The 26,259-nt window shown below is 40.3% G+C and overlaps 1 protein-coding gene across 11 annotated transcripts; it reads right to left on the minus strand.

Moving 5' to 3' along the window:
- Nucleotides 1-5,248: 5,248 nt before the first annotated feature.
- Nucleotides 5,249-25,379, minus strand: TMPO (thymopoietin). 11 transcript variants are annotated; one of them, XM_083698713.1, is made up of 9 exons: nucleotides 23,673-25,379; nucleotides 16,277-16,403; nucleotides 14,550-14,708; nucleotides 12,362-12,462; nucleotides 10,061-10,180; nucleotides 9,864-9,959; nucleotides 9,111-9,224; nucleotides 8,185-8,279; nucleotides 5,249-6,747 (listed from the first exon to the last, which is right to left on the minus strand). In XM_083698713.1, exons 1-9 carry the CDS (start codon nucleotides 23,940-23,942, stop codon nucleotides 6,450-6,452), a joined length of 1,380 nt encoding a protein of 459 aa, XP_083554839.1. In that variant the 5' UTR covers nucleotides 23,943-25,379; the 3' UTR covers nucleotides 5,249-6,449. The 11 variants fall into 11 exon arrangements, with proteins under 11 accessions (XP_083554839.1, XP_083554838.1, XP_083554835.1 ...); XM_083698712.1 differs by having other exon boundaries at nucleotides 9,111-9,221; nucleotides 9,840-9,959; nucleotides 23,673-24,517; XM_083698709.1 differs by having other exon boundaries at nucleotides 9,840-9,959; nucleotides 23,673-24,517.
- Between the last annotated feature and the right edge of the window lie 880 nt (nucleotides 25,380-26,259).

Here is a 26,259-nt window from a genome sequence, read left to right on the forward strand (position 1 = left end):
CTCTCGAGAGCCAATCCTGTCATCTTGCCTAGCTCTACCGCTCTCTGCTCCGCACCCCTCCATTGCCTTGCCTCGCCTTGCCTTGGAGCGGCCGTGAAATACCGGGAAGCGGGTGGAGGGAGAGCGAATGCGCAACAAGCACCAGACCTTGGAGGGAGCCTGCTAGCTGGACCTTCCTATGACTGGCACCGTCTGGTTTAAACCCTAGAAGCGACCGTGAACTTAAGTAGTTGGGTGAAGGAGAAGGAACAAGGTTACCTAGTTGGCAGCGTCCAGTTTGTGCGTGGTGGAAATTTTGTGAAAACTTCCACGTACTGAGATCTGCTCATTGGAGTTTACATTGCTTGTTCCTAGAGTGTTTCAGTGCATTTACGACTGATATCGTTAGAATTTTAATACCACCAATATTATTTTTTAAAATAATAAAAAATAAATAAAAATAATAAATAATACTCCTGTTGCTCAAAAAGATGAAGGCACGTTGGTCAGTCGACTAACAAAAAACAAGACGTTTTGCAGTAATTTATGTTCTCAGGCTTCTGCCAACCTAGCAGTTCGAAAGCACATCAAAGTGCAAGTAGATAAATAGGTACCACTCCGGGGGGAAGGTAAACGGCGTTTCTGTGCACTGCTCTGGTTCGCCAGAAGCAGCTTAGTCATGCTGGCCACATGACCCAGAAGCTGTACGCCAACTCCCTCGGCCAATAAAGCGAGATAAGCGCCGCAACCCCAGAGTTGGCCACGACTGGACCTAATGGTCAGGGGTCCCTTTACCTTTATGTTCTCAGGCACAACAATAAATATCTTAGTATAAGGTGGACCAGAGCTTTATCCACAAGAGTGCATACTATGCAACCAGATTGTAGCTATGAATTGGGTGGTTTAAATGGTAAACTGATTTAGAAAAAAGAAATCTTCAAGTTGTGCTTAACAGGCAAGTGTGTTTCTTCCAAAAGCTTTGGAAAGCAATGGACTTCAAAAGGCCATTCCAGGGGGAGAGTATTTGAGGGGTCATAAATCCTGATAGCAGTGTAGTATTCAGAGATGAGTACTTTGAACTCATCTACCATCTGTCAACTGCAACCCTTCACCTACAGCATGGATATATTGTTTCAAATCTGGGGTGACAGTTGTGGGGAGGCGAGGGAACCCATAACTGCTAGTTAGGGGATGTTAGAAATTAATAAATGGTAGAATTTACATAATATTTTAAATAATGAAGAAAAGATGTCAGGTGTTAGGAAATGACCTGGGGAGAAAGACCATCATGGTGTAAATGCCAAACAGTGTCCAGTCATTGACCCTCTGCCTGCCCTCTGGGTAAATAGTGTGGAGGGGAAGGTTACAGGAGGTGTGATGTCACACAAGAAGAATGTGTCCTTTTGAAATCTAGAGGTTGCAAGAGAAGAACTCCATGAGTGGCTGTGAAGTCCAGAACCATCTTAGCAGGATGGCACAGTGGTACCGAGATGGCTTGCAGGATGCCTTGGACTCCAATGCTGCACTGCCCCTCTTGAGATGTAATGCTCTGAACTCTCTCCAAAGTAGACCTAGGTGTAAATATGTGTACAATAAGCCATATTTCTTATAGGCTACTCTCTGATGTGCTTTGATTTCCTAAAGGAAACATAACCCTGAGCATCTGGAAGCTTGCTACTGCTTAGCAGAGATTGCAAGTGGTATGCAAACTTTGTAAAACTGGTGTCAGTAACAATATATTACAGTATATTATCTTAATATACCAGTCTTTGGTCCTTTTCTCTTCATAGTAGTCTGAAAAGTAGTAACTGGTCCGAGATCACTAAGTAACTGTCTAAAGTTTGGAATTTGAGGCTCTTCAGTCTATGCACTGGGCCAGACTTTCTCTGACCAATTAGTGGTACCTCGGGGTAAGTACTTAATTCGTTCTGGAGGTCCATACTAAACCTGAAACTGTTCTTAACCTGAAGCACCACTTTACCTAATGTGGCCTCCTGCTGCCACCGCGCTGCCAGAGCCAGATTTCTGTTCTTATCCTGAAGCAAAGTTCTTAACCTGAAGCACTATTTCTGGCTTAGTGGCGTGTGTAACCTGAAGTGTATGTAACCCGAGGTACTACTGTACAGAGTTGGCATAAGATTATTGAAGTCATGTATATAAATTGCTTTGAATACTCAAAATGCTGCAGAAATCCCCTTATTTCCTTTTACTCAAATCAGCTTACAATATTGTAATGTCCACAGTACCGAGGGTTTAGGACAGTGTGCCCAGTCCAAATACATGAATTTTCCTACGAATGTCATGTAAAACCCTTTCTTCTCAGCAACTTACTTCCAGTGTTACATCCTGTAGTTCAGAAAGTAGCGCCATACCTCTCTTCAAGAGATCATACTGGCATCTTCCCAACATGCTGGAATGCAGTAACATTTATTGTGCACTGTGAAGAACTGATAGGCCAGCATGTAATTCTTATCTTTAGGTTTAAAATAGACTATCCTTACATGTCAATTGCAGTTCCGTGCTTGGAAATATCAAAAAGCAAGCCCAGTGCATATTTCATGTAAAGACCCCTAACAAGAGGTGTTGACAAACATATATACTTATCAATATTAATACTTGTCTTTTAATACTTTGCCTCACAGTTACATAGGATTGTTGTGTGACAAGTAATATTGCTACCATTATAAAACTGTTACTATCTAAAAGGATGCTATAATAGGGTATTACAGTGGTACCTCAGGTTAAGAACTTAATTCGTTCAGGAGGTCCATTCTTAACCTGAAACTGTTCTTAACCTGAGGTACCACTTTAGCTAATGGGGCCTCCCGCTGCCACCGCGCCGCAATGTCTGTTCTCATCCTGAGGTAAAGTACTTAATCCAAGGTACTATTTCTGGGTTAGCGGAGTCTGTAACCTGAAGCGTCTGTAACCTGAGGTACCTGTATAAATGTTCAGCTCATATGGCAAATGTGGCCATTTTGCAGTTAGTTCAGACATACAGACACGTGTACCTGACTGTCTTTTAATATTGAAGACCATATGAAGAAAAGTTACTAAGATATCCTGAAGCTGTCAGACAGAATGTCATGTCAGAACTATCTTTGTTATAGTGCTTTTTTGTGGGGGTACACATACACCTAAACATTTTGAGAATCTAAGTTTGGCCTTATTGAGGGGCAGTATTTCAATATGAGTAGGAAAATGGACGCGGGTGGCGCTGTGGGTAAAAGCCTCAGCGCCTAGGGCTTGCCGATCGAAAGGTCGGCGGTTCAAATCCCCGCGGCGGGGTGCGCTCCCGTTGCTCGGTCCCAGCGCCTGCCAACCTAGCAGTTCGAAAGCACCCTCGGGTGCAAGTAGATAAATAGGGACCGCTTTCTAGCGGGAAGGTAAACGGCGTTTCCGTGTGCAGATCTGCCTCGCCAGAGCAGCAATGTCACACTGGCCACGTGACCCGGAAGTGTCTTCGGACAGCGCTGGCCCCTGGCCTCTTGAGTGAGATGGGCGCACAACCCCAGAGTCTGGCAAGACTGGCCCGTACAGGCAGGGGTACATTTACCTTTACCTAGGAAAATGAAAGTACATTTTTTTAGAAAAAAAGCACTGGCAAGCATAAGGTTGCCTTAGGAGCTGGCATGCAAAAAGCACTTTAAAGTGCCATCTAGTGCCACTATTGTGTCACGGCACAGAGATCAAATTGTTGCCACATTATCTTTTACATTATATATTATGTTCTTTTACATTTAAAAAAATGCTCCAGACCCAACCAACACTTTTCAGTACTTGCAATTACAAAACATTGCTAACAATTTAGTTGGTAAACATGGTCCTATTTCAGAACTTGTAGAATCTGATTTTTTTTAACATTTAAAGACCCAACACAGATTATTAAATAAAGAATATTATATTATATTATCATTAATATTGACATAACAATTAGCACATCATTTCAAATAAAGGATCTTGGGCAATATGTTCTGCATCAAACCAAAAGCATAGCCTTGAAATAAAGCTTGTTATGAATTCATTTTTCACTGGTATGTGTTAAACCACGTATATAGGAGATAATCTATGTTGAAGATGCAAAACAATGAATGGTGATATGCAGCATATTTTTCCTCTTGCCCAAATATATTTTGGACAACTGAAGTAAGAGAAATTGAGAATATAACTGGATATGATCTACCCAGATCTGTTGGCAAGTTGCTATCTCCAAGAGCCTGCCTGGAATAGATTCTATTCCCGTATAACCTATGGTTTTTTTAAATGACTTTAATGTCATTTGCAAAGAAGGGAGACTAACAGCATCATGAGAAAGATGCCAAAATTGTTACATGGACCACCTCAACAGAGGTAATGGCTCAAGTGTTGGGCATAGGACATAGGAAGGCAAGACACGGTTAAGGGCTACATCCAGGTTTTCTTGGATGAAACCAATTTTCTAGACCCATTTCAATTGAGGTTTAGGCCTGGAAATGTTCCCTGTTTTTGACGGGCCTATACTACCTCTGAAGGAGTATGTAAATTAGGGACACTACTGGATCCATCACTGTCACATGAGGCTCAATCTCTTCTTTCTCTAAGTGGAAATGCCAAATATCTGGAACCCTTTTCATGTAAAATATAGAAATAACACGGGTTGTTACTGACACATTCAACATTTCCCTATGAACAATTACAATTTAATTAAGGGGACAATGTCAGTAATAAGCACACTAGTTCATAACCCATTTAGAATACAGTATTGTGCAGTTAACTCTGATCAGGTTGTAAGGCTACAGTTCAGAGCACAGGTAGGCTGCTTACATCTCAGTGACCAGTGAGTTACAAGTAGCCTAACTCACTGGTCACTGAGATGTAAGCAGCCTACCTGTGCTCTGAACTGTAGCCTTACAGCCTGATCAGTTAGGTACGCTAAAGCCCTTCAAAACATTAGACCTAATAAGTATGCTTAAGAGTGTACTCCTATGGTCCAGAAGCAAGGGGATACTAGAGCTACCTTTCCATAGGCAGGCAGCCCTCGGATGCCTCTCCAGAGATGTCAAAGGAAAGGTGAAGAGAGCAAAAATGAGCTGCATTTGGTCTAATGGGCATGCCCCTGGAAAGGAGGAAGGAGGGAATACAACCCTAGAGTTGGTATACTAATTTCCCCTTCTATTGGATTCAATGGATTGCTCCATAAATGTGCCTCTCTATATCATCAAGTAAGGTGAGGTAGTATGATAATTTTACAACAAAAGTTAAGGTTAATGTTTGATTGTATTAATACCAATTTTTAAGGAGACTAGAACGTTAAAAATAAGTTTATTGCATTTTGTATAGAATATGCAGTAATATCAAGATCCCATATGTGCTGCAAATTGATACATTCACATTATATTTGTAATAACCCACACTTGAAATTAATTGAAGTTACTTGATTGGTAAATGCAACTGATAACAAATTATGGCAGACTAAATTTGTTGCATCCATCAGCAGAACTTTTAACCTTGGTTGATACATAATACGTAACATAACAATGAATTTTTAATGAAAGTATGAAATGTTTTGGTATATGAACATCCATGATGGTTCAAACAAAATTCTAAGTTGAGGAAAAAAAGAAATCTACACATAGAAGTCAATTTACCTACATAAAAATAGAGGTTTTAGCTTGAGAGCATAACCATTTTGTAATAAGACAGGAATTTTAAATCTGCAGTTAATGATTTAAGATTGTAATTATTCAGTAAAAAAGTAGTTCAGTTTATTTAATGTAAATTTTCTTTCACACGATTTTACTAATAAATATGTTTTGCTCTAAGGACACCTATTGCCAATTTGATCAGTGATATGACATTAAGCACTAAAGTAGAGAACTATTATTAAAAATAGAGAATAGGGTTAATTGGAGTTACTACAATTAAAACTAGGACAGATACAGAAATGTATATAATAGGTTTACATTTATTTATTAAAATGTTACAGTATTCTACAGAAAAAATGCTGAATTTTCCATTAAACTACAATACACTAAACTTAGCTGCACAGTTTCAACAAAATGCATCCAAAAATGCATTTCCCTTTATTATCTTAGCACTTCCCACCCCTAAAAACAATAGGCAATGTAGAGAAATTTTCAGTACTTTATCTTTTTAATATGAAATAAAAACATTAAAACACATCTTCACATTTTACTATCACTTTTGCCCTTGAGCTTGCAAAAACAAATATACAATCTCAAATGAATGTAATGATATCCACGTTAAAAAAATAAAACCTACAAGAAATTCCAGAGAGATCTAAAAATATTAATTATGGCACAAAGTGATCTCCTAATACTGAAAAAAGTTAGTGATGTCCACTTATACTGTCTTGTTTATTTCACTTTTCTGATGCCGCTATTATTTGTATGCAGTCGCTGAAATAGATGAAGGATGAAGACATCTCTACAGTTAAATAGGAGACCAAGTTGTGTGTGCCATACAAACACTCAATCTGTCTTTTCCTCCAGGTTACTATTACTACTAAGAAATTTGGAGAATGGATTTCCTTGGTTGGTTTCCATAGACTGATAGACCAAAAGTAAGAAGACTGAAATAAGAACAAAGAGCAGGATTTTTATCCACATAGGAATGGAACGTTTTTTAATTGTTGGTTTCTCTGGGTTGAGATCTGCTGTGGCAACATATTTGGGGATATATTTTGATGAATAGGTCTCCTCCAGCCGGAAGTCACTGTGCTCTATAGGTCGACCAGCAGCTCCCTTGATTGGTCTGCGGCAGGTAGCACTGTTAATTAATGAGAAGTAATTATATGCTTATTTAATGCTAAAATAGATCTCATTTTAAAAATGCATTTGGGAGGGGATGAGGTAGGCATTTAATGCTCTGAAGTTTTACAACTCTCTAGGGAAGACAGACAAGTGTTTTGCCTCACTGAAACTATGGATTATGATAAGGGAAATACATTGAATGAGCTTCATGATGGATACTAAATGTTATATTCATCAAATTTATATTGTTTGTTAAGATACCTGTTCTTTGAATACCAGACTTTTGACTATGCTAGCATTGGGGGGAGGGGAATAGAAGATCTGTCCCCTTTCACCCCCTGTCCATCTTCAGAGCATGCATGCCACCCAATAAAAAGGCATTCTTTTTGAACGGACAAGAAGTGTTCTCAGCATTCAATATTCCTCATTTCAAGTACTAGAACTGTATAGGATTTTTATAGGCCTGCAACTTCTAAAGCAGACAACTTTAGGTCAAGTTACTCTGCAAGAAAACCTGCACAACAGTAACTTGCCCAGACTCAGGACTATAACACTAAGCAGACGACCAAGGGAAGCTGGGGAAACCTGAGCAATGTGTTGTCCCCAACTTGGCTGTGTAAATCAAATAGTTCCATCCTTGTGAATTAAATCTATGACATGGAGTTCTACAATTTTTATACCTAAGGAATATAATGAGATGGAGGATCTTAATGTTCCACCAAGTTAAGGGTATAATAGCTGCTTGAGAGAAAAGGTGCAAAGCTCTGTGAAAGACAACTAACTGTACTGTGCACCCTATGACTAAAGCTTCCCTCCTAGTCCTGTTGCAAATATTTTCTGTGATTTAGAAGTATGGCGTAAATCATATGTTGCTTTAGAAGCAGTAAGTTCAGTATATTTACTTTAGCAGGTTATACTACCCAGTGGCGTAGCGTGGGGGTGCAGGGGGGGCCGGCCGCACTGGGCACAACATCGGGAGGGGGCGCTTGCACTCGCAGCTCTCCGCCCCTACCTGGCTCACTCAGGGTTAGGGGGCGCAAAATACTTGCCTTGCCCCGGGTGCTGACAACCCACGCTACGCCACTGATACTACCTGCTAATTAAAGACTATTCCTATGATGGCTTTTGATCTGGATATCTCAAACAATGAGCCAAATCCTAGAACAAACAGTCTGTGGTTCAGGAAGTGACAAGTACCTTAACACATGATTTGCTTCTAAAAACACCAATTTAAATGATATACAGCTTTGAAAGATCTAGGGTTTTCTAGTTGCTATAGATAAGCATGAAAGAACTGGAAAACGTATTTTTAATATTACAAAAAATAACACTCCTTTTACGACTGGATTCTTAGAAATGTTATTATAACAGAGTCAAATGCACTGAGATGTGCTAACAAAGCCTAAAAAGGCTGTCACTGCATGCTTGAAACAATAATTACACCTATAAATACCTAATTCCTGTAGGTGTTGATGCCTCATAATGGAACATTTCTTTAAGAATATCCCTGTCTGCTCTTCTTTCCTCTGTAGATGTTTTCTCCATGACCTGTAAAAAGTTAGACAAAGGGAGAATTAAAAAAAATGCACAAGAAAGCTGTACTAGAGAAAGAAAAAGAAAGTGTGCATCACTGTGTAATTTGTAAAAGAATTTGGTAAGCAGAGTAAGCTTTAAGAAGATTCTTGCATGGAGTTTAGCTGTTGATTAAAGATTGGTTATTTTGGTCTGTTTGGCCATTTTTGTATCCAGGGATCTTCAGTACCATCCTTTTGTTCGTTCAATATGAAGTATAGTGTTATGTAATAAAGGCTACCTTGATAAAGGAAGACTTAAAAGGCACTGTCAGCACTTCTGTCCTAACTGAATTGTATGGCTATTGAATATAAGTAATTTTATGTTTATTTCCCATTTCCTCTTGGTGGAAAGTGAAAAACGCTGTCACAGTACAGAATAATACTATTTTAAAAACAGTGAGCACATATTTGTAGTGAGATTTCAAATTCTCCTATTTGTTAGTAAGGTAATAATTAGCACATAAGAAGCTTTTAAAGGAAATAAAAAGCTACACAACAGAGATGAGTAGAAAAATAATTATTTTGTATCTATTCTGCTGACTTGGGTTATATGAATTTTGTTTAAAATTTCACGTTTGATGTAGTCAGTAGGAGTTATGTGATGAAATCTTAAGTTCTTAGGTATCCCTAAATTCCTGGTTGCCTCAAATATACAAAACATCACTCAGGAATACACTGTAAGCTGAAGTGAGAAAATAGTTCAGAATTAAGTTAGCATGACATTTCCAAGTTAAAAGCCAAATGCATATATGCAAGTGCACCCTCCTCCCCTTTCTATTCAACAATCTATGTTTAATTCATTTACTTCAGCTGACATCAATGGTTTCTTTGGTGTTCTTCTGGGCAACTCTGAGAAGTCACTGATTGACAGTATAGGATCTGCATGCTTGAAATTTCCAGGCACCCTATTGACAACCTGCTGAAATTCAAATTGTTCAGACTCAGAATTAACAAAAGAAACAGCAATAAAAATCTTAACCAAGCAGGTAGCCTTACATATGAGAAGCCAGCCCTCAGAAATTGATTGCAGTGTTTTAAAAGAAAATTAGTGCATTCCAGATAGATAAATTGTAAGGAAAACAGCTAATCTATTATCTACAGGCATCACCCCCATGTACTTAAGCAAAAGGAAGAGCAGCTTTCAGAGGATTACATCCAACAGCATGTGAACAGATTTGCACAATGGGACCCCTTTCCTGCACTCCACCCTTCTTCCCCATGTACCTCCCCAAATCTGCTCTGGAGGGTTCCCCAACCCTCTGGAGCAGATCTGGGGCCACGTGAAGATATGCAGGGAGAGGGAATCCATTCCATAAACAGTGTTCATTCTACTGAAAGACAGGTGTAGTTGGATACCAGCCAGAAAAATGTAATTCAATATTGCTCCTTCTGATTTTACTCTTTACTTTGCATCAGACTTAAGCGCAACAGCACATTTCTTTTTTAAAGAATGCCTTTTTTAAAGGAGCCCCCATTCCCCCTTTTTCCAAGCAGAAAGTGTTTTTCCAGGAGGAGGAAGATTATAGAATACCACCTCTTGCAAATTCAATATATTTACTAGGGTCTCGTTGCTTGAAGCCACTACAGTATCAGCTATAGGAGTACTCTTTGATATTACTGCATCATGTACAGGTAGCGGTACTGTAGTTTCAACCTGTTTGTTTAAAAAACAAAAACATAAAATAAGTGTACAATTGTCACTAGGGCCCTGGGGAGGAAAATAAAAGTCTAGATTTCAAATTAGCCTTGCATCACCCTTTTTCTTGGTGTTCTTCTTGATACTCTTGCAGACTCCCTAGAAACTGCCTGCAGAAGTCCACTTTTTGAAGATCCACTTCTCCAGAATGTCTCAGTAACTCCATCCTGAGAATAGTTCTATTTAAGCATCAGACATGTTAGCAAGCATATGGGTGCTTAATATTTTTACCAGATGACCACTACAGAGTGCCCTAGTACTTGCATCAAGTTATAGAGAAACATTTAGGCGCCACACATGGGTTCTATCCTACGTTACTCTTTAAAATATCACAGAAAACAGAAATCGTTATTAGGGATAGCCAACATGGGGTGAACTCCAGCTCCTGTCATCTGTGACCGCAGGTTCAGTGTGTGATCATATGGCCATAGTATCTTTTGATTAAGGCTGCCTACCTATCCACACCTACCTGGAAATAAGGCTCACAACCAACGATGAAGACATAATTACAGAAATGGAGTATTTTCTCTTGGAAAAAGCACCGGGCTAGGTAAGCACCCACAGAAATAATACATTTTGATCCCAACATTGACAATGAAGGGGGAAACACAAGAAACTAGAAAGAAGTCTTCTAATTCCAACGTAAATATGTAAATGCTTGAGAAATGTGGTTGCATTTAATTAATGGAAGCCAAAACAGCTATAGCTTGCAACTGGAAGCAATCGATTCTATTCCATTCTTGTGAATGGTCTCATAAACCTGGCAATATGGCTCTAATGCCTGAATTGATGTATCACATCAGGGGTCAGGTTGTGCTTACTATAAAACTGATTTATGCAGAAATATGCATTGTTCATAATTCCTTGGATGACAAGCTTCAAAACATACCAAGTTATTTTTTCTTTGATCTCTGAAAAATATTTATTGCCATAATCCTTGGGCTTTTCTGTATATTTGTGAATGCATTTGGATGTTTTTCATGAGAATAAAAAAAAAATCAGAAACATGCCATTAGTTTTAGGTCATTTTACTTAGCAGGCTCCTTTTTAATAATATTTGATTAGTAGCAGTATTTTTACTATCAAAAGAAAAAGGCTAGTTCTAGTTTCAAATAGATCTATTCCTTACGTGTTCTTAAGATGTATGAACATTCCAGGCCTCATACAATTCACAATAGACAGTGCTATGACATGTAAGTATCAGCTCAGAAATAAGTCCCCATCAAGTTTAATGGGACTTACTCAGATAAGCTTGCCACATTTTTTCAAATACCTAGATGACCAGTAATAAAAATAGTTTCTGAAATGATTAGTCAAAATCCAAAAAGTAGCAATTAGGCGCCTTCAGCACCACTTCCTATGCCACATATCATAGAATCCTGGGAACTTGCCCAAAAGTATTCAAATCAAGTCATCTGCAGGTCTTTCTGTTAGGAAATCTGGTGAAAGAACTGGCTCCTGTTAGGAATATACACTGCCAACTTATGAAAGAAGCATCACTGACAAAAGTTAGCTGGTTAGCTGACTATATATGCGTCTCACAAGACGCTCAATACAAATTGGCAATGCTGAACCAGAATGCACCACTCCTTTTTAATGGTGAGGGATAAGCTGTTTCAGCAATCCCTCCCCACTGCCAGGACTGACAGAAATGTGTAACCATTCCATTATGTTCAGAAAACTCTGATCCATCTCATCACCTATGATCCTTTAGGGGCTGATTTGCAGCCTGGTTGGCTGCTACTTTAGCACCCCTTTTTCATATAAAACAGCCCCTCTTACTAGTAACAGTGATGCTGCCATGCAACCATTTCTTGATCAACGGCAATAGCACTTAGGCAAATGAAGCTAGTTTGCCCCTCTTCTGAAGATGCTTTGTATACCCCCTATGGCTGTATGATGTTACTATTAGGAAAAAGAACAATTTTCAAAACAAAAATAGTCATGAAGCTTGTTGCCAAAAGCAGCGATTCAGGATGAAAAGAAAAGGCTGGGAGAGCAAATTTAGATAATATTTTGGGAGCTCCCCTCTTCCCAACAAAATGTTTTCCTTAAAATTATAGACTGCCACACTTCCAATTATTTTCCAATTCCCATCTTTCAAAAATGTGCCATTTTAAATGTATTAAGGAAATAGACAAGAAACTTAATTCTATTTAGCATAATATAAGGCTTTATCATTTTGCTGCAGTCAGGAAAAATGATAGTTTCCACTGCTATACAGTACTGAATTGCCTAAAGCCCCTTAAAAATAAGCAACTGTTAATCAGTGTATACAAGATGTAAGTCAAATTTCTAAGGACACCCTCATTTTTATATGAGAATGGTATAAAACTGGTAAGAAACTGCTATAATGGTACCTGATTATGTTCAGCAATTTTTCTTTGTCTAACTGTAACTGAAGCCTTTGTCTTGCCCTTCAGTGGTTCTCGCTTCTCAAGTCTGAATTCTGTTTTCGGATCTGTGAATAAATGCCATCTATTACTATTTTTTTTCAGGTAAAAATGGCAATTTACAGAAATATTTTCCAAACACTACAAATTATGCTAAAGGTTAACGTGTGATCACAGCTTGTGACAATTTCACCAGCTGTTTCAATTTATATATTTCAAACAACCACCCCCTGAACTTAAGAATATCCAGAGGTGCCAACACCAGCAATCTGAGCTCCTCTAACACAGCCCCCTTGTTCCCCATTTGGTGTAGGTTTCCTCCTTGGAATCTGAAATATTTGCAAACATTCTCAAAAGTTCTCAATACATTTAACTTCTTAAAAGAAAAAGAAACAAACCACTACTGTACTAAGATATAATATTTTCCATTTTATAACTGGTTTTAGGGACCAGTACAGCTTCTATAATTTTATCTACTGTTATCTAATATTTTACACTATTTGCTTAATATTGTTATGGTTTTTATGGTATGCTTGAAACATGGTGTAAATAAGTTGTGCAGGAGGCGGTATTGAAATAAAAGTAAAACAGAAATATCAATGCCAATGCAGCTGCTGGAAATAAGACTACTCCAAACAACATGCTCTGATTTCTTCTGAATGGGTAAGACCTGACACTAAGCAGCTGATGAGTTATTCAAATAAAAGTATAAATTTTATTTCATTTTATGTGAACACAAGTTAGAAAGGACATCAATGAACAATTATGTGATCACAGTAAAGCAATTTATGCCTTTTCTTCATCTGAAACCTAGTACTATCTCTCTGGCAGTTGGTGACAGTTTGAATGGAGGAGCTAAAGTTGATTTTGAGAAGACTGATGGTACAGATACAAATCCATAAAAGATACAAATCCACAGCTACAAATCCATAAAAACAACCCATCCAGTGATGGGCAGAGTCCTCCAGAATATTACTGTTTCAGTAGTTGACAACATGAGACTATTAAGACTATTATAATTTAAGAAATATTGCAGCTACATCTTCAGTATATATCATGGGTAGGCAAAATAAGACATGGGGGCCGGATCTGGCCCAATCACCTTCTAAATCAGGCTCACGGACTGTCCGGGAATTAGCATGTTTTTACATGAGTAGAATGTGTCCTTTTATTTAAAATGCATCTTTGGAATATTTGTGGGGCATAGAAATTCATTATTTTTTCAAAATATAGTCTGGCCCCCCACAAGGTCTGAGGGACAGTGGACCGGCCCCCTGCTGAAAAAGTTTGCTGACCCCTGGTATATATGTTTATTCAAAGCACACACTGACTATAGATATTGCCCCTATGGCAACAAATGATGCTTAATGCTGAAATGGGCTTGGCCCTAAAATTTAAAAGTTAGGGTTATTCAGTCTAAATTTTCTCATATGCTAAACTAAGGACCTAACCGGGAAAAAGTCTTCATATGAACTTAGTCTTAACTATTTGTCTCATTTAAAAAAGCTGAAATTAATATTTTCTGTAAAAAGAATTGTTAACACATTTAAAGATTTCTTTCCATTACTCATTACTGTGCAGAATTTAAAAATTATTATAAACTGATCAAGTTCTAGTTTATTATTGGATAGAAACCCTAAATACATTTCTACAGAGTAAGCCTCAGTCAACACAGTGAGACATACTTCTCAGTAAATATGGGTAAATTGGGTTATTAAGAACATGGGCATCATTTAAATAGTGAGACTACAGAAGGAGAGCCTGAAGTTACCTAGAACTAGTGCACATATATCATTATCCATTTCTCATACAATTTCCGGGCCCAATTTCTCATACAAAGTATTTTGAATAGGTGATATTTTCCATCATTCTTCTTCCTGCTCCCAACCTTACATGACCAGGGTTGAGTCACAGGCATAGGAGTTTCTTCTCCTCTCTTATCCAAGTCTACTTATAGAATGCAGTATCCAACTCGAAGGTTCCTGTATTAAATTGAATATGAAGTCTCAAATGGGGCATTACCTTCTACATGTGGTAAGGAAAACGGTAACCAATAGAAAGCAATCAAACCCAGGAACTACTTCTAATCTATTGTAAACTATTATCTTAACATCTTCCTTGTCAGCTATTCATATTTCTTTGGATTTATTTCTACCTTCTTCGTTGTCACTGTATTGATCCGAGTCATTATTTCCATTTTGTTTGTTGTTCTCTGCAGATGAAGAAACAATTGGTGCAGGTATGAAAGAACTTGGCTCTTGGCCCTGCTCTTTCAGCTTCAGTAATTTCTTCTCATACAGCTTCCTTGTAGTAGCTACAGAAGAACAGGAAATTAGATATCTCAGAATAGACAAAAAGTTCTAGTTCCTATATGTGAGTTGATAAGAAACTCCATTTTTCCCACTTTGTTCAGTGAATCACCAAGATTAACAGACAGTGCACTGCAAGCTTTTAAGCAGCATTTTGAAGCTTATGTATTTCAACAGTTTTCAGTTAAGAAATCCCATAGCAGTAAAGGAAAGATCAGGCTGAAACTAACAGGAGAAGATACTCTAGTATCTGTCAGGTAAGAGCGCCAGGTAAGGGTGCCAATGCAAAATGAACTAATAACCCTGGGGAACCTTTATATGAATTAAGGTGGCAAAATGTAGGAACCTTTGAGGATAGCCAAAACATTCACAAAACAAAATGGAAAACGCTCAGTTAACGTAAAGTAAACAAGGCCACATTTTATTGCTGAATGTTTTTAGGTTCAAGACTGTTTCTTGAATTATGTGATTATGAAATGACAGGTGAGGAAGCTTGATGGAGTCGTTTGAGGATGTGAAAGAAACACTTTTATGGAGTTAAGAATGCAAGATCCAGGAAGGGGTGAGGGAACAAGGGGCATGCAAACACGTTGGTGGGCCTCTCAGGGCCAAACAATGCATTACAACAAATACACTTACTGAAGTGTGCTGAAGCTGGCCACTTTTATTGTGACAGAAAAGTGGCGATCCAGGGCCCTAAATCACCCTGCATTAAAGTCCTGTGCCTATTTCCCATCAGCAATCCCCACCCCTACCCACAGTGCTATTTGCCCCTGAATATGCTCTTTTCTGCAAGCAACATATTGAGGTAAATAGCAGCAGAGGGTTTTTGTCTTGGGCGGGGGCAAGTTCAGCAGAAAACTGTGGCCTTGGCACAAAATTAAGCCAGATTATAAAAGTATTATTTGTTCATATATATAAAGTGTAAGATCAACAAAGGTTCAAATCTGGAAGAGGGGCAAGGCCACACAAAGCCCATAAACACATCTTAAGTCTGTCATGTATCCAAACAGTCAGTGAGATAAAAGCTTAGGTACATCCAATGAAGTACTAGTAGCAGTTTTTCAAATTCTAAATTGCTATCTGCAACAGTAATTTCATGGTTGCACCCCCTTTATGCAAACCTTCTCATTTCCCATGTGGAGAGTCTTTACTTATACCAGCGATGGGTGGCCTAGATATTGCTGAACCAGAATTCCCATCACCCATGATCACTTGCAATATTGGCTGGTGCTAATGGAAGTCGGAAACTATCAATGTTTGCAGGGCCACAGGTTTATATGACTTAAGAACAGCTTCTGCTTGTATCATGCTAATCAGCATTATGCAAAATGATTTGAGGTGCTAAATTCTTGTTTACTGAGCGTATGGACAAGTATTATGGACTTGTGCACCTTGCAAGCATCCAAGTTAATGGCAGACATTGTAGCACCGACCAAAGGAAATGCTATTTCTGCCAGCCTGGAGGGGCTGGGCAATTACTAATGTTGATGAAGTGAACACCACCAAGCACGTGATTATTATTTTAATTTAAAAACACTATTAATGAGATTACTACAGAGTATTAGCTTACCCACAATAGGACCTGGATTCACACCATATCTCAGAAGCTGATCTTTGAGTTCTTCATTACTGAGATCTGTTACATCTATATCATCCTGCTCTTCTGGCCTTGGTTTGTCAGTTTTCTTTGTTGCCTTCTGGGAAGAGATAGCCAAAGTGTTAACTGCATTGTAGAACTAGGTTATTAAGTGTGTAAATACACAGTAACATAAGAATGAGGAGAAATGCCACCACAGCAAACCAGTGTTCTTGCGTACTGATATTTTGGAGCTGAATGGAAAATAAGGCAAGTACCCTATATAATTAATCTATAATGCAGCAGCTAGACTGGTGACTGGGGGCAGCCGCCGAGACCACATAACACCGGTCTTGAAAGACCTACATTGGCTCCCAGTACGTTTCTGAGCACAATTCAAAGTGCTGGTGTTGACCTTTAAAGCCCTAATTGGCCTCGGCCTAGTATACCTGAAGGAGCGTCTCCACCCCCATCGTTCTGCCCGGACGTTGAGGTCCAGCGCTGAGGGCCTTCTGGCGGTTCCCTCATTGCGAGAAGCAAAGCTACAGGGAACCAGGCAGAGGGCCTTCTCGGTAGTGGCGCCCGCCCTGGGGAACGCCCTCCCATCAGATGTCAAAGCGATAAACAACTACCTGACATTCAGAAGACATCTTAAGGCAGCCCTGTTCAGGGAAGTTTTTAATGTGTGATATTTTAGTGTATTTTTGGTTTCTATGGAAGCTGCCCAGAGTGGCTGGGGAAACCCAGCCAGATGGGCGGGGTACAAATAAATTATTATTATTATTATTAATCCTATTAACACTGTGAAAAAATATGCTACCACATATCTTCATGCCCTTTCCATTACCAAGAACAGTTTGCACCACCAGCTAACAATTCCCAGGCATTGATTGAGTTTTGCTTTTTTAAAATCAGGCTATGTCACTTCCTTTTGGCCTATGTTACTTCAACATTTCTGCATTGCCACTAAAGCATGAACTGTGTGCAACAAATCAAAACCCTATTTATTGTCTTTTCCAATTATGCTACTCTAAAGACCTTTCATGGAACAGCATAACTTTGGATATGCTTGGTTCTTTTGTCCCTATAAAAATAATGCAACACCAGTACATAGCTCTGGAAGGCTGGGGGGACCCTCCACAGCAGATTTTTAGAGTATGCAGAGCAGGAGAAAAAAAAGGAGTCCTGTTGAACAGTATTGGATAAAAAACCCAGTTTCTAACTTTTCACTATCACATAGTCTATTTAACAATTCACATATGGAATCCCATAAAATCTTCCTTACAAAATAGCCAAGGGTAGAAAATTGAAGCACATTTCTGAAAATGCATTCCTATATTCTGGAACAGCCTCAAGTAATTAGAATAGCCTCCTTGTGGATCCACGGCAACCCACAAACAGAGAACAAGTATTGTTAGTAAATGTTACAAAAATCTGATAATCAATATATTTGGCCCATTGAGATGAGCACATTTCACAATCTTATAAAGGGGGAAAATATTTAAAGTAGCAACATGGAACAAGTATAAAAGTTTGCTTTCTAGGAAATTCTTCCAATCATTCCTATAACAGACTTTACACACTACGTGTAAGAATTTAGAAACAGAAGTGTTCTCCAATAATAAAAATCACAGCCAGAACGGCCCAGCCAAAAGTCAAGTCTTTCTACTGAAATAGAATCAGCTATGTCCCAAGTGCACACATTTTGGCACAAGCATTTTATACACACAAAATTGTTAAACCATTTAAACTTTAATATTTATCCCTGTAATCGATGACTGCATCTCAAACAAATTGTGCTAGGGATTTAGCAGACCTGAAGGATAGGAGGACAAAATTGGGCCTCTTTTGTAAAATGAAATTAAGCTACAGCCTTGGCGCACATTGAGTTAAGCAAAAAGCTTAATAACCAATCAAGATAAGATGACACTGAAGTACTTTAAACTCCTAACTCAGTATTTGGGATGCAAGACCCTTCTGCTTTTTATGACAATTTCTGAAAAGAAAATAATCATTGCTTTATCACAGGGATGTAGAACATGTGGTCCTCCAGATGTTGTTCAACTACAACGCCTATCTGCCCTGATCACTGCTCATCTGGCTAGGGTGGGAATTCAAGGTCAAACAACTAAATATTTAGCTGTATTGCAGGAGCCTGGACTAGATGACCCTCATCATCCCTTGCAACTTTTCAATTCCATGATTCTTTGAAATAATTTCAATCAGAGTATAGAACTTTTAATGTTTTGTTGGTCTCTGGACCGTAATAAAGATTGTTGTTGTTGTATAGAACTTTTAGCAGTTGCATACATAGCCAGTAAAGGTAAAAGGTAAAGGTACCCCTGCCCGTACGGGCCAGTCTTGACAGACTCTGGGGTTGTGCGCCCATCTCACTCAAGAGGCCAGGGGCCAGCGCTGTCCGAAGACACTTCCGGGTCACGTGGCCAGTGTGACATCGCTGCTCTGGCGAGCCAGAGCTGCACACGGAAACGCCGTTTACCTTCCCGCTATTTATCTACTTGCACCCGAGGGTGCTTTTGAACTGCTAGGTTGGCAGGCGCTGGGACCGAGCAGCGGGAGCGCACCCCGCCGCAGGGATTCGAACCGCCGACCTTTCGATAGGCAAGTCCTAGGTGCTGAGGCTTTAACCCACAGCGCCACCTGCGTCCCTACATAGCCAGTAGGAGGCATCAAAGTCAGCGGAACATACTTTTACTTTCCCCAGTATAACATCTCTTGCAGTACCAAATGGGAAAAGCTGCATATAGAGAAGCACTGAACAGATAACCCAGTGGAGAAAAATAGAAAACAGTTTAAAGGCGGGGTGATTACAAGACCTCCAGAGAAATAACAGAAGATGAGTTGCCAGCAAGATGACAATTTATTATGCAAAATTGAGGTTGTGTCTGAAAACAAAGTGGAAACCAATATGCATGTGGACTACATAAATATCTATTTGAAAGGTAGGTTGGCCTTTAAGTTGCTTCAGTATGACTTAAAGACAACAACCAACTGGCTAACATAAAAATGAACTTGCAACCAGGTTAGCTACCCAAAAATGCCAGCAAAGGTTCTCATCAGTCAATCATTTTTGTTTCACTATCCTGCTAAAGGGATTGAAATTAAGTAGAATACTGTTACATATATACTCCATTTGCACATTATTTCTCCTCAGCTCTATTACATATAGTATAGTAATGACAGCTATATGTTAGCTATAACATATTAACATCAAAATTGCTTTAGGCAAAGTATATATTCTATATATTCAAAAGAAACTTCAAGTATGCAGACAAAAAATTGTTAAATATATTTTTAAAGTCATCTTAAAAAGCCCTAGGAGGACTAAGTGTAGTCACTTCTGTCCAATGTTGAAGGCAGTTGAGTCAGGAAAAGGGAGTGAAATGAACAAGATCAACCCCAAAATAGCTTATACCCTAAGTTCTCTTCCAGAACACTATTTCATATCCTGGGGGAGTTAGAATTAAGAGTCGGAGAATGACTACATTAAGGCGTAAGTAAAGGTAAAGGGACCGCTGACCATTAGGTCCAGTCGTGACCGACTCTGGGGTTGTGGCACTCATCTCATTTTATTGGCCAAGGGAGCCGGCGTACAGTTTCCGGGTCATGTGGCCAGCATGACTAAGCCGCTTCTGGCGAACCAGAGCAGCACACAGAAACACCGTTTACCTTCCCGCCGGAGCAGTACCTATTTATCTACTTGCACTTTCATGTGCTTTCGAACTGCTAGGTTGGCAGGAGCTGGGACCGAGCAACAGAAGCTCACCCCGTCATGGGGATTCGAACCGCCAACCTTCTGATCGGCAAGGCCTAGGCTCTGTGGTTTAACCCACAGCGCCACCTGCGTCCCATTAAGTGGTATGCATCCCCTAATTCATTCCACATAGTCTAGAATGATATGAACTACTACAGACTATTTAACAAGGGTAGCATGGAGGAAAAGTGTTCACTTATCCTAATTAACTCACTCTCCAGACCTCTATCAACTATGAATGACACAGGCTTCAACAACTTATGTCATCCTAGAGAAGTGTAAACATGTGTATTCTTTCACTCCAACCCTCCTTCAACTCTCCCATACAGCAGAGAACAGATAATAATAGCTGCTTCTCACACAGTGCCACTCAAGATTAGAAGCTTTCCTCCTCAGCTAGTGCTGAAGCTCACTAACAGGGAAAGGGTTGTCAAAATAGTATTCTCTGGGTGTTACTGGACTACACTTCCCATCAGCCCTAGCCAGCACTGGTAAATGATCAGGAATAAAGAAAATTGTAATCCAACAGCATTTGAAGGGCACCACACTGGCAACTCCTACGACAGGGAAATTACACTATTGGGTTAGTCTGCAGAGGATAAGGAACCTATGCACCTAGTTCTATGAACAAGTCTCCGTTGTGCTGGTGGAATGGGAAGCAGAGTTCTCAATTGTTTATTCTCCTCAATTCATCACTGCATCACAAATTTTCCCCCATGACTGGAAAAATAAAACCCAAGTTTAATATTGATTTTGTATTGTTCACATTTCATGATGAACATAGTTAACTGCACCTACCTTCTACACCTCAACTCAAATCAATTTAACATTTATTAACCCAAGGAAGCTGCATCACATTGTAACAAAACAAGTCTCATGGCACACTGAAGACTAACTTATTTTATTAAATAAACTTTCATAATTATACATTAATTTTGAGTACTGTACATCTACATTTTTCTTAAAATCAAAATAATATGAGGGAAATATATGCTACCAAGTTGTGATGTTTTGAAATATTCCGAATAAAATATTCCAGTAACACAATGTCAAAGTAACACTTTTTACTAAGTAAATTTTATTAATTCCCTTCCCCACCCTCAATCAATTATTGAGTTTCATTACTTTGGGCTATTGGAAAATTTATCCAATATTCAAACACATTTTGATTTACATTTTTTCCAGTTAAAATTTCGAGAAAGCCCTCATTACTCTTTTGAAAATCTATTTAATGAATTGTACATTTAACAGCCTTGGATAAATGAATGGTAGAAAACCCAACTGGTTTACCATGGAAACTTAGCCAAGAAAAAGTCAGCTACCCTTTTAAATACAAGGTTTTGCTGGTTCACATTTAATACTTTCTTCTTCATTACCTGACTGACCTAAGGTCTCATGCAAAGCAGACTTTGAAATAAAAAGTATTATTTGTTGTTTATTTTATACTGTGGAGAACCCAGATGCCTTTAAAAGAAATTAACTGCATATTTTCTCTAAGCATTAGCTGGATAGATTATTCATGTTTTTAAATAAGTCACCGATAGGCCTTTTGTGAAAGTCACTCCATCAGATTAGCAACTGTAAAGCAAATTTCTGTGTAGTGCAATCCTATACATTTATATAGTTGTACCTTGGAAGTCGAATGGGATCTGTTCCGAAAGTCCGTTCAACTTCCAAAGCATTCAGAAACCAAGGCGTGGCTTCCAACTGGATGTAGGAAGCTCCTGCAGCCAATTGGAACCCACGTCAGACTTTTGCGTTCCAAAAACGTTTGCAAACCGCAACACTCACTTCTGGGTTTGCAGTGTTCAGGAGCCAAAACATTCAACTCGCAAGGCATTTACCTTCTGAGGTATGGCTGTATATTAATAAACCCAGGTGAGTATGTAAATATGATTTACTGTCATGATTTGATTTTTCAGATTGTTTTATTATGAAGCACATATTTTTATGTGCCTGCTCTTGGATTGATCTGAATGAAAAACATTCATTCATTCACACCTAAGTAAATAAAATATGTTTAGATTTGGAACTTTTTCCTCTGAAGATACAAGAGTTACTTTGTTTCTAGTATTGCAAAAATAAACAAATGAATGTTTGTTATATACTGTAGCCATCCACAGAAACAAAGGACACTTCCAGATAAATGGTTCAGTGTCTCAGAAACAAATGATCTGCAGGCACAAACATCAAGCATTTTGGACTGGTTGTCCCAAACTTTCTAGTTAGTATTCCTTTTCTGGAGGTGCACTTGCAACTTTAAATTGGGTTTGCCAATATTTTCATTGCTGAAATTGCTACACAGGATTGCCCTAAAAGCAAAATCCATGAGGCATTGTTCCAAAGGATAATTAAGACTGGGGGATTTTAAACAAAAACACAGATGGAAGTTACTAAAATCCATAATTTCATTTTCTACATTAGGCAGAAATTTCTAGCTACACTTTCCCCTGCTCTTTCTTGTAGGTTTCAGAGGAGAGCTCAACCTTCACTACATGAAGGGAGCAGGGTCAAGATTTATGTACCCTTTAAATATCAGGTCAACTCTCTGAGGCGCTTCAACAAAAGTCTGGTCACCTAATATTTCCATATCTGCACAGCTCTTTCAACCTAGCTGTTCAGTACTCTAAAAGTCACTACTCTTTGACACCGAACACCTGTTATTTGAAACTGAATCCCTGCGTGAAAACTTTCAAGTCACGACAAGATGCAGAATCTTGCAACACGTTATTTTATGGCTACGTTCACTAAACTGCCTTTTAGAAGACTGTTTTTAAAGAGGCAAGGGAAAATTACTTGGAATCAAGAATGCCTCTGATCGGTTACACAGGAGCAAAAAATAGTCAAAATAAGTTCAGCCATAAAAAATGCAGAACAGCTTTAAATAAACAAGCTTAAAAGGGGTTTTACAAAGGCAACCACTTTTACTGTCCCGAACCTCACATTCATGCCCAGTGCGCTCAAGGAGACGTACTCTTGTCGCGAAAGTGCTAAGGGTGACAACGGGGGTCGCCAGGGGCCTAGCTCGGATTTCTCACGTGGAGAAGAAGGAGCCTGGTGTAGTGTGCAGTACAGGGCGCGGAGCCAAGGCCCACCACGTGCCTTGCCAGCGACAAGTTATGCAGAAGTGAAACCCTTCTTGCGCCTGGCAGGGCGCCCGCTAAGTTCAAACTCCTTTTAGGAGAGCTCTTCGCAACCCTCCTAATAGAAGGAGCGGTCTGCGGCGCCAGAGGAGGGCAGCAGGTGACAGCTTTTTGGGAGGGAGGAATCAGAGGGCGGCCCAGGTCAGAGGGCCCATCTTTGGCCATTCCGGTCGCGTTTTGCCACTAGAGGTTGGAGCGGCACCTTTCAGCTTACCAAGCGCCCCCTTCCCCCCGCAGACTTCCTGCCTGCCTGCCTGCTTGCGCCAAAGCAGTTTCTATCCACGCGCAGCCATCATCTCTCTCTCGCGCGCGCGCCCCGCCCGCCCGTGAGGAAACATGGCGCCGCCCCCTGCGAGAGAAAGCGGGAAAACTCCGCCGCCCCCTCAGCGCTCGAAGGCCGCTTTCCAGGCTCGTAATCTGCTCTGGCGCCAGATAACGGCCAGGGGAGGAGGAGGAATGCAGCGTGGCTTACCCGGCCCACGGCGACGGTCGCGGCGGCGGCGCCATCTCCGCCGATTCTGTTCCTGGCGACGACCGGGCTGGGCTCCTGCTCCTCTTCGCTGGAGAAGTCGGGCTGCGCCTGGGCTCCCGGCGCGTTCCTCGAGGTGAGGTGCTGGAGGTAGAGCTGCACATACACGTCCTTGCGCTGCTCGCCGCCCGGCAGGCTCACATTGTTGGCGATCAGCTCGCTCTTCAGCTTCTCCTTGGTGAGCACCGACGGGTCCGCCAGGAACTCGGGCATCGCCAGGCTCGGGCTCTTGTCGCCGCCCTCCCAGGAGACAGCGAGAGAGAAGGAACCGCCAACAAAGAGGGGAAGGAGGAGGAGGAGGGTGGCGGGAGGGAGGAAGGAGAGGAGGAAGAGGAGGGGCGGGATGGAGAGAGAGGGACGAACAGCCTTGCTTCACGCACCTAACTCCCGCACAGCGCGAACGCCCCCCTCCTTCGCCCGCCCGCCAATAAAGCGCGCCGGCATTGGTCGGCGCAATCGCAGAGCTGCGCTGTGATTGGCTGCGCGGCGGAGAGGAGCTGCGCGCGGGTTCCCCTCAGAGTCGGTACTTTGCGCGAGCTCCCTGTCGCGCAGTTTAAATTCGAGTCAGGCGGGAGCGGTGGAGAGCGCGGCCGGAACGCTTCTCCCGCGACGGGGAGCTTCGATTGTCGAGGGGCGGGGCTTGTTCAGTAAAGGAGGCAGAAACGGGCAGAGATATGTCGTTACTTTCCCGATAAGGGAGAGAAGGGAAAGCAACCAAGTTGTTTCTACCGGGGTCGACCCTGGACAGGACCGGGATTGGGGAAGCGGGGTCTGTAGGCGGAGAATGGTGAGGCGCCCATTGTGAGGAGAGAAAGAGCCTTTGTTTACTACATCAGCTCCTCGAGGGCCTTGTGATTCTCTTAATAATAATAATAAAAACCATTTAAACATGAAGTATTATTCTTCCGTGCGCTGCTGTGTTCCCCTTTGATCGTCTTGCCCCGGAGAAGCGGCCCGGGTGTCACGCGGACAAGCTTTCGGCCGGATTTGTTGCGCAACGCACGAAGCCACCTTCTCGCAACTCGCCCAGTTTGTTAATTCCACTTGCGCAAGGCAGATTTAAAAAGTACTCGCTGGGTGACAAGTTGTTTTATAAAAGGAACAATTGGGTTTGGCACTGGTTGCATGATCAAAGGTTTACTTAAAAAAACGTAGGTTGTGATAATTGCTAGTAATTTTACAGATAATTCCTGTAAAAACTGAACAGCCAACAATATTAAAAACTTGGTTTTGAAATCACCTGCATATGTACCATGTTTTAACACTAATTAAATAAGTGTTAAAAATCAGTCTGACCAGTGTAGAAAACTGTAAGGCGTTACTGCTCTGGTGTAGTAGAACTTGTAAGATTTTCTTGCAGTGAACTTTTTCTTTAACCATCCACATGGGTGTAGCCAAGATTTTTATTAAAGGGAGACAGGCTTTTATTAAGGGGGGGGCAGAACCTCAGATTTGTATTGATTTCTATTGATTTGGGGGGCAGCTGTCCCATCTGCGTTACACCCATGGCCATCCATGGCTGTAATTATGAGTCATATTTTCATCTACCTAGTTTCTTAGGCCAGTATGTCTTTTCATATTTTTATTCTTATTACTTTTTCATGTAATCCATCTTAAGTACATTACACAATATTTTTGTTTGTTTTTAACTTCCCATATCACTTGATAAGATGTAGCTCAGATCTCGTTACTGCCCGTTCGTTTTTAACAATGCATAAAATTAAACCTACGAATATCAAATTCATGTTTTTCTGTTGCTAGGGATATAAATCCATCTTGTATTACAAAAGAATTAAAATATTTACTTAGGAATCCAAAAAGGGTTTCCACTTTTCTACAAACACCTTATTGTTAGAGTCTTAGTCTGGCAGTTAGTTTTGCCATTTCAGTATACAGTGGTACCTTGGTTTACGAACTTAATCAGTTCCAGAAGTCCGTTCTTAAACCAAAGCGTTCTTAAACCAAGGCATGCTTTCCCATAGCAGCGGGGGACTCAGTTTACAAATGGAACACACTCAACAGGAAGCGAAACATGTTCTTATTCCAAGGCAAAGTTCACAAATCAAAACACCTACTTCCGGGTTTGCAGCATTCTTAATCCAAGTTGTTCATAAACTAAGCTGTTCTTAAACCAAGGTACCACTGTAGTCCATTAATTTATTAAAATTAGGCAAGTATGTCAATAGCCCTCTTCATCCTGTGTATGTCCCCACTTCAGTTTAAGAAGAAATATGTGAACTTCCCCAACTATTGATAATAAATAGATTCTGTAATGCTGTGTAGACACTGAAGGGCCAGTTTCCCTCCATTCCTGACTCAATTCATGAAGGCCCAGAGTTCACAAACTGCACTGACCTTCTGGCAAGCTCTGTGGTTGCTGCATAAGCCACTCCACAATGTGCCAATCAATGCAATCAATGTAGGTCAGATATGGATGGGGCTTTGAGCTGCTGATTTCTAGTCTGCAGTAATTAAAAGCTGGTGGTTTTTTTGCAATCGCTATGACTACAGGCTAACGGGAGAAAGGAAG

The sequence above is a fragment of the Podarcis gaigeae genome, assembly GCF_964106915.1.
Source record: "Podarcis gaigeae genome assembly, chromosome: 10".
In the NCBI taxonomy this organism is placed as follows: domain Eukaryota; kingdom Metazoa; phylum Chordata; class Lepidosauria; order Squamata; family Lacertidae; genus Podarcis; species Podarcis gaigeae.